This window comes from Vidua macroura, chromosome 13, assembly GCF_024509145.1.
Source record: "Vidua macroura isolate BioBank_ID:100142 chromosome 13, ASM2450914v1, whole genome shotgun sequence".
NCBI lineage: Eukaryota > Metazoa > Chordata > Aves > Passeriformes > Viduidae > Vidua > Vidua macroura.
The window spans coordinates 9,046,054-9,058,393 of NC_071583.1; the positions used below are offsets into that span (position 1 = coordinate 9,046,054).

At 38.7% G+C, this 12,340-nt stretch overlaps 2 protein-coding genes across 2 annotated transcripts in view; one reads left to right on the forward strand and one right to left on the reverse strand.

The window, feature by feature from the left end:
- PDHB (pyruvate dehydrogenase E1 subunit beta) overlaps nucleotides 1-12,340 on the forward strand; it is a 107,001-nt gene that overhangs the window by 58,481 nt on the left and 36,180 nt on the right. The gene's annotated exons all lie outside the window — the stretch shown is intronic.
- The window catches only part of PRKAR2A (protein kinase cAMP-dependent type II regulatory subunit alpha), a 57,450-nt gene that overhangs the window by 11,398 nt on the left and 33,712 nt on the right, over nucleotides 1-12,340 (reverse strand). Inside the window, exons 3-5 of the mRNA XM_053989540.1 lie at nucleotides 5,828-5,880; nucleotides 4,143-4,226; nucleotides 2,927-3,033 (exon numbers count right to left, since the gene is read on the reverse strand). Coding sequence (XP_053845515.1) covers nucleotides 2,927-3,033; nucleotides 4,143-4,226; nucleotides 5,828-5,880 — 244 coding nt within the window. The remainder of the gene's footprint in view (nucleotides 1-2,926; nucleotides 3,034-4,142; nucleotides 4,227-5,827; nucleotides 5,881-12,340) is intronic.

Here is a 12,340-nt window from a genome sequence, read left to right on the forward strand (position 1 = left end):
ACCCCAAGATGCTCTAAACCTGCTGATATCTAGCCAACATCTCTGAACAGAAAATGTTAAATGGTATTATAAAAATACCAAAAATGGTATTACATCCCACATCACTAGGCACATAAGAAAATGAATGACCAGAAATGTTACTAGGTCAGGAAGGAAGGCACATGAGACTGCACAAAATCCTACCAGACATCTTATACGCTACTGCTTACTCGCACCTAAGAGAGTAAGAAACCAACAGCATAATAAAAGTAAACTAGGAAAGGATTAGTGTTGATGGAAAGTGTCACTAATTCTTGTAATGTCTGGTATCTATTTAACAATTCTCTGAGAGGCACCAGCAGAGTTTTTTTTTGGATCTGGAAGAGCCAGCTACGAACACCTTAAGCAAAAGCAACAACAACTTCTTCCCATCCTTCAGCTTGAAAGTCACTTACTAGTGCCATTTATTTCCAAATAACTATAGCCACATAACAACCTTCAGTCAAGCATTCAGCTGTCTTTGGCCCAAGGACTAATCTGGTGATGCAACACTGCTTGACCTTGGCTCAGCTTTATTGAGAAAACTGTTGCTGAGCTGTGAGAGAGTCCATGAACTAAAGGCCTGCAAGATAAGAAGAATAAAAACAGACCGAAGTGTAATTGTTGAGATGGTAATCGTTACGAGCCCAAGGACTCAAGTGAAAAGTACTGACATGAAAAAATATAAAACCCTCAGGCAAAAAAAAAAGGCAAAAAAACAGAGGAGGGCAGCTCAGTAAGACTGTGGATCAGTCTGTGCCAAGAGGCAGCAGAGGCCAATGTTGCCCCTCCTGAGTGATGACTGCTCAATCAGCACAGACCCTGCAGGTGCCTCCTCAGCAGCAATCAGTGTCCCACGTTCAGCCCTGCAATAAATACATCCCCCTGAGCTCTCCCCTCCATGCACAGGGCACTGAACACCTGCTGCATCCTCAGGCTGTACCTCCCCTGTCTGCAGCCCCTCTGTGCACGGTGGAAGACACTCGGACACGAGCCACCTGGTGAGGAAGTATTGCAGAAGAAGGCTTTAGAAAAAAAGGCCTGTGCCAGAACACAAAGTCACTGTTCATTTAGACAGAAAGAAACTAACCTTCAGGAATATTTAGGCATTAATTACTTGGGAGTAACAAGACATGCCTACTCATGGAAGAGCCAGAGTCCTCAGAACTTGCACTTGCACACAAGTGGAAACACTGGGGTTTTCCATAAGGACCACTACTGTGCTATTCTTTTGCATGAAAAATTAAGTGTGTGGGAGGTGGAGGAAGACTGGAAAGGGAGAAAGGACTGAAAATTCCTAACTGCAGAAGTTTTTCCTAATAACCAAATAGCCAACTAAAGAGTTGCAGGTGAGTTACTGTTCGCAGCAAAGGCTGCCATGGTGTCATTGGACAACACCAAGTTTAATCTCCTTCACTGTACAACCTTTCTGTCACATACTTTTAACTTGGGAATAAAACAAAACAAAAACCTAAAAGCCTGAAAACTTCCAATACAACTATGTATTGACAGAAAAAAACTGTTGTGGAATAACATTACATCAGTAGAACAGAGACCATAAAAGCATTTACTTGAGTATCTAAGTTAAGGTTACATTTCACTTCTTCATTTTAGGTTAAAACTCACAGCAGAGTTTTTAATAACCAACAGGGTAAGAGCCTTGCACAGAAACAAATCAAGATATGCTGATGGTATCTAACATTTTTGAGAGGCTTCCAAACCAAATTTAAGTTTCCTCAAAATTAGGAACCACTGCTCTGCACAGATCTCGTCTTTGCAGAGCTGGTGGCTCTGGCTCCCACAAGTTCTGATCTGCAGTACCTTACTCTTATCTGTAGCAGCCTGATATCTCTGGTGAATGTGACAAGAGAAGGAACTCGGCCTGCCTAGCCAAAGACATGGGATTGGATGGAGGGAGAGCAGTTGAGGAAGACAAGTGAGTGTAGAAATGGGGCACTGGTTTAGGCTAAGGGGTTGGTACAGCAGAGGACAGGGGCACAGGCATATGGTCAGAATATACTTGATGCAGCCTTATGTTTTGTAATTTCACTAACCAGAAAGGGGAATGTCCTTAAAATGAACAAGAAGCATTTCAAATGAACAGTTTCTAACCTAGAAATTCTTCTGCAATTCAGAAGGCAACAACCTGTCTTGAAGAACTGCTTTGAAAGCATTTCATACAATATGAATGGTGCCATTATTTCAGTGATAAACAAGATAACAGTGCACCAAAAAGCAGTTTAAGATCATGTTTCAACAGACATTCATAAATCACTCAGTAATATTCTGTTTAATATTAGAGTTTTGCAGAAGGAAATAAATCCATGTTCTTAATTACTCTTTGGATATGGTTATTCAAAGTAACATTAGCCAGATTTTTTTTCCAAAAGGGTAAAAGATACTTAAAATATCCATGCACACATGTATGTATTATATGCCTGTTACACATATATGTGATCCCCAAAATTATGATGTGACTTTGCTCAATGGAAGAAATTCCAAAATGGCACCTTATACTCTGCAAATACAAATCACAACCAACAGAGGCAGAGCAACCTCAACTCTCTCAGAAGTCAGTCATCAAAATTAATTGAATAAAGTCCAGGTTTTCCCATGGTAGCCACTACCATGGATTTTTATCTCCTATTTTTTCCTTCCTGCAAATAATGTCTTACCCCTTCCCCCAGACCTATTTTTGCTGCTATTCCCACTCCTTCAGAAAAAAAAATATAACCTGGTCTAGAGACAACATGTAATAGGGCTGGTTTTAAGCTCTGCTTATGCTGATAGGCACAAAAACTAAACTGAGTAATTTTCCTTCAGAAACTGTCCTGTAGTAAACACTCCCTGCCATCTCTAAGAAGCTGAAAAGAAACATCCTCTACACTTCACAGGCACAGCTGCTTACCGCTCAACGACATAGAAGTTATCTCCATCATCACCTTGGTCAATCACATGTTCCTGAGGTTTCACCTTCCTCTCAAACATGGCATCAAGGACCTGAGACAGCTGCTCCTAGAAAACAAGCAGGACCAGGGAGGAAAACCAACTATCAGAAAACACACCTTAGTGTTACTGCTGGACAAGGGTGAGCTCATTTCATTTGGTCTGGTAGTGAACTGGAACATGCACCACACTTTTGTACACTTTACTGTACAAAAATACAAGTAATATTGATATTACATGCTGATTTCTACTAGCAGCTCACTCCTTTCCAGCTTATTAATATAAGTTCAATAATGCAGACAACCAGACTTCTGGCACAGAAGAGTCATTCTTTCAAATTTATATCAAAATGGCTCAATTTTCACATACCATTTCAGTGCCAAAGCACACACATACCTTTGGTATAATCTGACACAGCTACACTGCAATGGACACACATCAATTCATATCAACAGTACATGTATTTCATTGTATGTATGTCTAGAAATGGCACCATGATCTATTAGTAAATTACATGTACTGTCATCATCTAAGAGCCCCACTCATGATGAGGACTATACTGAACAAAACTCTCCATAGACTTATTTCTCTGGATAGTCTGTTGTCTTAGAGCAGCTGCAATTCTAGCCCCAGATGAGACAGGACAGGTATAGATGTGGAGCCCACACGAAAATGGGATAATGCTGGTCTGCACAGCAGGCTCCAGCTGGATTTCCCTGTTGAGCCATGACTAAACTTCCTTTTTTTGAAAGCAGTACAGCCAGGGAAACTGTGAAACCCAAGAAAGATGACACCATATAAATGCCTTGCCTTGATGCTGACCTGCTTTACCATCTTGGCTATTCCCAAGCCCATTAACAATACACTTTCACTGCATTTTCAATGACCAGATGTTCAAAGTTGAAGATGTAGATCACAGCTGAGTTTCTAAAAATACACTGCATCAACACACAAGCCAGTCTTCATGCTGCTGATACACTTGAAATATTTACTGCACTCCTGAAGTTGGGAATTATCACTGCAGCATCTCTTGGCACTACTACACTGAAAATATTCCTTATCTTTTAAACAGAAAACTATTTTCTTGTCTTTAAAAACTGTGTCTGGACTTTTAGATAATATTAACTGTACACAACAAAAAATTAACTCCATTTAAGATTTCCTTAAAATGCTATTACCTGATCTAGGTTTTTGAAGAGCAGGATATCTTTACAGGCTTCCTGCAGTCTGCATCGCTGTTCATCAGTTTTTGGATGAACTACCTTTAAAACAAAGTAGAACAGAACAGTCATGACAACAAAGAAATATGATTGCAGACTAAACCTTCACTTCAGCATGAAAAAGCAGAGCACAATTTAAGTGTCAAAAGTATGCAGTCCTTTTTTGTTTGCATAAACAGTATTTATATATAAACATACAGTGGAAGACAGAATGAAAGACACATAAGAAAAATACTATGCTGACAATTAACATATGAAAAATAACAGTGAGGAAAGACAAGAAAGAAGAGAATGCCTCTTCCATTCCATTCCCTTCCCTTCTAACACAGCCATAGCCACAGTCAAAGCTTGAACATATCAAACAGGGGAAGAAGTGAACAGTTTTCTTCCTGAACACTTACATGGCTATATTAGTCCCAGTATAACTACTGCTGGCACACAGGCAGTTGGTATCTTATATGATACATGGATCTCAGCCCATCCAATAAGAAGTTATTGAATAAGCATGTTTTTTTCTAACAAAATTACTTAAATAAAAGCTTTGTTGTTTGAAATATTTTGTTACTTCCTCCCATTTATAAACATCAGGTTAAAGGAACCAATACTCACTGTATCATGAAAATGTTTATATATGTGCTTGTAACAGGCTAATTATGAAAATATATTAAAAATTAATTACCTGACATGCACCACATTAACATTTATTTATGGAATAACAAGGATTCCAAAAACCAGTTATATTAGTAGGCATTTCTAAATAGGTCTTTTCCAAAGTTAAATAGGTCTCAGATCCTTGTTTTAAAAGAAAACAGAATATGAAATCATCAGTCAAAAAAACTAAGACTTTTGATGGAACAAATGTGTCCAAGTTTACAAACATTTGGATAACCTGACACACTCATAGTCATTTTTTCTTTTTATAGCATACAAAAGTTATTTAAGAAGTATATTTATGAAGCATCTCTTCTTTTTTAAGAGAAATTATGTTAGATTTTCTTTGCAGAAGTGTAAGCATCCTTGCAATGGAATCTGGAAAGGAACACCAGAAGTCCAGGGAGAAAACACTGATTCTCACCAACCAGGCTACAAGATTTGCTCACACAAAGAATCACCTCTAAAGAAATACAATTACAGTATCTGGATTTGCAATTCCTAGAAATTCCCAGCTTTCAAGAACAAGAGAAAAAACAGGTGTCCACAGACTTAAAATATTTCAACCAAGCATTTCTCCTACCCAGGCAGAACTGCTCTGACAAGAAAGACAGTAAAAAGCATGTGAGGAATTTTAAGCACCCATGAAGAAACAGCTGTGGTAAAGCTCAACTAATTCTTCTCAACAGCACTGATGATCTAGGAATTGCCTCAACAAGCCTTTAAGAGAATTAAGAAAGGAAAACAGCAAAAATTTTAAAGATCTTAAACTTAAGCAAAGCTCTCGAGTCCTTTGAAGTAAAATTGTATTAAAGCTGTAGTGACTAAAAAAGCCCATGAGACAAAGTGGCTCTCAATTTTGAAGCAATGTCACTTTGTCAGTGTCACCACACCACGCTCAGCACAAAAAGCACAAGTGGTAAGAAAAGGCAATGTACATCTGCCTGTCAATCTGTAGAGAGACCCATGCATGGAGATTCCCTCACTCTTACCCTTTGTTCTGTATCTTCTTCCTCTTCATCTGGATTGAAAGCTTCAGCACAAACTTGGAAGAAAAAAAGAGAGGAAATAAGTAAAAAGAAGTAATTACATAAGAACAGCAAACAAATCAGTTTAAATACATTTCTTCTATTTTCCTACAGGAAAAGCAAAACCACTTTTCATTTTGTCATTATAGTGTCAGAGGCTCAAATCCTGTCTGTTCTCTGAGCAGGCACAGCATGGCTGTTCTCAGACTCTCATGTAAAAGTCTGAGACTTACTAAATAATCTTGCCTAGCAAGTACTCGAGCATGGACACAGATTTCCTTTCAACTGGTATCAAAGCATAACAATTTCCATTCAGATTCATTTACAAGCATCTCTAAAATGCTGTGCAATGTACAGAGCAAAACACTGAGAAAAAGGAGCACAAGGAAAGACGAGGCACTTGCTCCACCTCAACTCTGATTTGCAAGTGAGTATCTATATTTTGGGAGTTTTTTTTTTATACAGAAAAATCATGTTTTCACATAAAGCTTTGGGAGTTTTTTTAATACAGAAAAATTAACTGGGAACTTAATCAGCTTCACCATAATACAGTCTAGGAAAAAATAGTATTTAGTCCCATGCCCCACACATTCCTTTATCTTACTACATTTTAACCAAATTAATGTCAACTGATGACACAAAAACAACTCTGAAATTTACAGAATTATTTTTTAAAAAAGGATGAGAACAGTTGTGGAAAACTACACACTACAGCGCACTGGAACATGGTTCTGCCAAACATGTCATTATATCTACAGGATCAACTGAAAGAGAGGCAATAATGCAGAGCTGCTGAAATTTCAAACCCTTTTTGTTCAGTTTTAATTCTTCATAAAATGCTTATCTTCACTTATCTTAGCATTTACACTATTACACAGTCTTACAATACTAAACACAGACACTTTGGCCACCGAAAGCCCACAGTTCTAGCTCAGATTTTCTTATTAATTCATGGATATTTACAGTTCTTGCATGTCAAAATGATCTGCACTTTCTAACCACCTGGACTGACAGTCAAGGAAAGTGAGAGTCAGTCCTGTTTTCATCTAGCTGTGCTCTTACTTTAATAAGGGTGCTCTCATTCTGAGGTTATACATTACTTATAAAATTTTACAAGGAAACATAGACAAGCATTTTCCTTTGTACTTTATCCAGCATCCTGACAATAGTGAAGACTTGGCAGAATGCCCAGAAGCTCACTGCAATGACATCTAACTGCTGAATGGAGTGAGAAAGTATAAATAAAAATCCAGAATGTCTAGAATTCAGCAACTTGTAAATAATTTGAAAATACGCACATGTCTATTGACCCTGTCATTGTGCACTCAACAGGACAATAAAAATGCAAAATTCTAGCATGATTTACTAGGAAAGACTTGTTTGGTTTTGTGTGTCTTGGTTTTTTTTATTTAGTATTTTTTTCTCCCTACCTAAAAGATACAAGTCTTTCCTAGGAAATTGGATTTTTTTTCCTGGAGAGAATGAGGAGCCTCAAATACAACAACAAGCATTCCACTTACCAAACCACAATGTAAAAATGCAATCATATAATCATTAGGCACTAGGCATTTAGAGAGTAAGTATTGCTCATACAATAAACCCATTTAACAATACAGAAACAGTGTATTGACAGTGCACCTACCACACACATGCTTTTAGTTTAACAGAGCCACCCACACTTAGGGCAGATACTTGACAAAGGATAAACAGCTTTCTTCCCCAGCTGAAAAAAAGTATAATCCACACCAGAGTCCACAGATGACTGGTTTATGGAAAGGTGGATGCCTACAAAGCTACAGAAATTGGACTGATAGGCTGATCCACTTAATATGCAATACAAAGGCACTAACAAAGAGAACATTATTAGCATTTTGGTGTGAAAGCTTTCCTCCTCCTTCCATTTTACAGTAAAGATCAAGGTCTATTGCGAAAGCTTTGGATTTTCAAATAAGGAACAGATACTAAGAAGAAAGGCTCCGTGGTTTAAACAATATGGTGAAACTGGAGATAACTGTTCATTTTTTACAACCAGTGTATCCTATGACTCTAAACTGGACTCCAATTCTCTGTTAAGCACAATATTACATACTATAAATGGTCACATATCAATGAATTCAGAGATCACTGTACCACTAGACCATTTGATCATTCAAATTTTAATATTAAGCTGCAAATTTAATTTTGTTCTCACCTCAGCTGCAGGGAAGCTATTGCTAAAAATGCTTCAAAATTCAGGAAATTTTCTTCAAGAGTTCCTTCGGAAAACGAGTTTTATTATCACAGCTAAATCTAGAGCATTAGAGCAAAACCTTATCTTAAAACACACATCAAAGCAACACAGCCATCTATAACTTCAGTTTGAAATGGCTTTGGTTTCCCCTATTTCATCTTACCCAGTAATGAAAACAGCTCCCAAAGCCCATCAAGGATACAGACTAGGACTTAGTGCCCTTCCCTTACATATGGAAATCACTTCTGTAATGCCCATGAATGGGCACCACAGAAATTCAATAAAAATATGGCAAAATACCACTTCTTCCCATGCTGTCACATAGAATGCCTTCCCATTATACTTTCCATTTTTCAACCTCCTGCTGGGATTTCTTTTTCCATGGAGAAGAGTAGGCCAGACATTTTGACTTCAAGCTTGGACAGCCCTGATTGACAGGACAGTATTTACATGCAGGCAGAGCTGCAACACTTAATGTAACATATCTGTTGTGGTATGCTTAAAAAAGGGGAGAGACACAAAATTCTCAAGCTTAATTAACATTGTGATACACTGGAAAGCCAACAGAAAGCTTTTCAGCCTACTCATAACAACCAACAGTATATTCCAAATACTTTGAAACGTGACTAATGAAAAGAGAAAGCAGCATTACATCAAACCCATTCCATGTTTTAAGGTGCAGTATGACCAATTTTTCTTTCCAGTACTGTTAATAGGTAAATCACTTGGGGAAGTCTGTACTGTTGAACATATGCCCTGTGTGTCAGTCTTACCTTCAACATGTTTCACCTTATCTGTGCTGCTTTGCTATTCTTCTGGCTGTAAAGAACCCCCAAAACTACCCTAAACTCTGCCAACCCCTGTCAGAAATGTAGGGAATTTCAGGACTCCTGAAGGTTATTCATTTGTGTGTTACAGTACAGCCAGTCCTAATGAAAAAACATCTCATCTTTCATTGTGACAGAGTGAAAACACCCTTGACCCATTATTTGATACGTGACTGAATTCACATATTAACTATTTAAGTGTCCCAACAAAACAGACACTCCGAGGCAAGCTTGTTCTCACAAGATTCTCCTGAAAATTGTTGTTTTTCAGACTCATTGAAATGGGAGTTGGAAGGGATCTCTCTCTGAAGGTCATCCAGTCCAACCTGCCCCTCCAAGAGGAGCTATTTGGAATTGTGGGCTACATTGGGGCTGACCTGGAAACCTCCTGGGGCAAAGATGGCATATCTCTCTGCTAACCTGCTCCACCACCCAAGGGGGAAGACATTTTCTAAATGTGCAACCTAAAGCTCACCAGTATCTTCATGTAATTTGAAGTGACTTCTGAAATCACACCTTGCCTAGAGATTTTCAGCACAACTCTGCCCTTGAGCAAGTGCTAAGCAAGAATCCATGAGTGGAAGTTACACAGCAGTGTGACACATCTACAGCTCTACCAGCTCACACCATGCAGACCAAGCTTCCTTCCAAATCCACCCATACATAGTTCAAATAGCTTTGGAACATAAAAAACAGTTTTCAATTTTATGAAGCTTTGAGATAAAAAGAAATTCAGGCTTTTATCCTACCATCTACATTTAGTCTTTCTTAGCTTTTGCAGCTCTCATGCTGCACCTTCTTTGGCTTTCAAGAACATCTGTTAACACTTCTGAAGGCTCAGAAATGATACAGCTCCATCGCTGCTTTGTTATGCAGGTGACAGCATCTGAAAGCAAGAGATCTTTGTAGCTGCAGCAATGACATCAGCAGTGGATGGGTGAGGGGGAAGCAAGGGGTGGGGAGAGAAGGAGAAGTAGCAAGACAAGTTTGCCAGTACAAACACCACCTTTGTTTATGCAAGTTTTAATCACTCTCAAGATAATATTGTTCTGCAAAATAAGTGTTTTGTCAAGATCAAAGTCTTTGCACTATATAGAAATCTGTATGCAAATAACAGTTGAGCATTTAGCTCTGGCAAGTTAATACAGCCTCCAAGAGAAATGCACACCATTCCTGACCCTGAGAGATCACTGCTTTTTTCAAAATAACAGCCAAGAGGCTGATGCCTGAACACCTTCAAACACACACAACAGAAGGAAATTTAAGTTCTATGTTTTATGCAAGGTGAATGCATTATTAATATTTCTGTTGCTACTGAAACAAGTAGCAAATAGATGCCTGTCGTACTCTCTTTTCAATTTTGGATTCCACCTTCTGCACTGCAGAGTGAAATCCTATTCACCCTCCCTTACTTATGAGGATGCATCACCTCCAATTGTTCCTATCAGACCCATTAATAAAAATCCACTCAGAGCAGTACACTTTTCCAGTTATTTATTCAGATAAGTATTTTTAAACTATGCTTAAGGCAGTGTTCTTTGCATTTGAGTTTGTCAAAGCTTCAAGCATTTTTTAAGTCTGTCTCTCAAGGGACAGATGCATAGCCTCTTCTGGGAGCACTATGCCAGCTGGAAGATGACCACTTCCAGTGGCTTGTCATTCCCTCTGACAGCTGAGCTGCACTTCAAAACGATGCAGTCAGATGAATTAGGAAGCTTGAACAGCACTTACACACAGGTCTTTGCTGGCACAGCTAAATGTGATTTTCCACACTTGGAAAACAACTTCAAGTTTCCTCTCACTTCTGTTGCTGGTTAGCTCAGAACTTTTTGGTTCAGAAACTGCACTTTGTTTCTCAAGTGAAAGATCTCACCATGTCAAAGCAGACGACAGATTCGTACCTCGATCCAGCAAGTGGGAAACAGAACCTGCAACCATTTGCACCACCTGAACCATTCTCACATTTCTGACAGTTGGAAAGAAAAGCAACACTGAAACCCAAAGAACAGTTAATATGTTCAAGAAAATCAGTCACTTCAGCCTTCAATTCACTAGTGAGAACTGACTGAAATCAAGGGTAAATTTCTGTTAAAACTAACGTTATTGCATCAGCCCAAAACTCAAATCTTGGGTCTCAAAAGACTGGTCTTTCACTTTAAGTGCCACTTGGCAATCTCCAGATGCAGGATAGCCCACAAGAATACCACCTCCTGACTTCACTCTTAATTGTCATAGACGCATAACTGAGACATGATTTACAATTAACCAGGCCTTGAGCAAAAAAACACACAGTCAAACTTTAGTCAAATACCAAAGAAGAATATTCAAACATGCAACCACTTGCATGACCATATATGTCAAATCAAGTGTCAATTTTTTTTCAGTGGAGAAATATTTAGAAATTATTCATTTCAAGGGGAAAGGAAAAGAATGGATTTTTGGTTCTTGAAACACCTTCAAATGTAATTTAAATTTAAAAGCAAACTAAATCAAGTCAGTTCTTCACAGGCAGAGCTCTTCTGTGTTACAGATTAACTACAAAGGCACTTAGCATAGCTGTGCCAAACCAGCTCTGTCCAGTCAGGATTACAGGTTCAGGCACACTCCACACTTGGTCCCAAAGCCTGCTCAGGCTGAAAAGCTGCACAGATCACTCTGTCAGGGAAAGAATCCTATGAGACACTGATGGAACCTGTGAGCCCCTAAAATCCTGCACTGTTTCACCTAGCTCTGCAGAAAGCCACTCTTGCACACCTGGCTCTACTCAAAGCCTTGCTTACAGCCCAGAGTAAATCTGAAAATGCCCAGCTCTGATGTGGACATTACCTGTGCTCCTCAAGGCCCATTACTTTAACAGAGCAGCAAAACTGAGGTCCAAGATGGAGCTTGGAGAGACCCCACTCTAGTTCACAGTTGGATAAATGCTTTTACCAAGAGAAGTGCATGATGTGTTACAGTGCTTACTAACCTTGCTTTTAGAAATCTTTGATAACCATCTCCTCACCATGATTATGTACTTTCCAATAGCATTATCTAAATCAGACATCTCCAGCTTGTTCTCTTTCCATCAAAAGAGAAATGCAACACTTCCGGCGACACTGGCTTGTGACATTGTCACACACTCCTACTTCCTACTACTTTTCAGTAACGAGTTCAGAACAGACTGCACAATCAATTATAAATGCCACCTTTTATGATAATGGGTTTTTTTTTCTTCGAAGGGAATTCAACTTTACATGCACAGACACCTTTTCTCCCAAGATGCATAAGTACAGGCAACATAATAAGCCCTTTAGAATTATGACAACTGGTTGACAACTATTTCCATAAGTGCATTTGCTTTATGTATTCTGAATAATGCAGTTTTCACATAATCTTATTACATTCGTACAGATTAATAAAGATCTGGTTTAAGTGTTT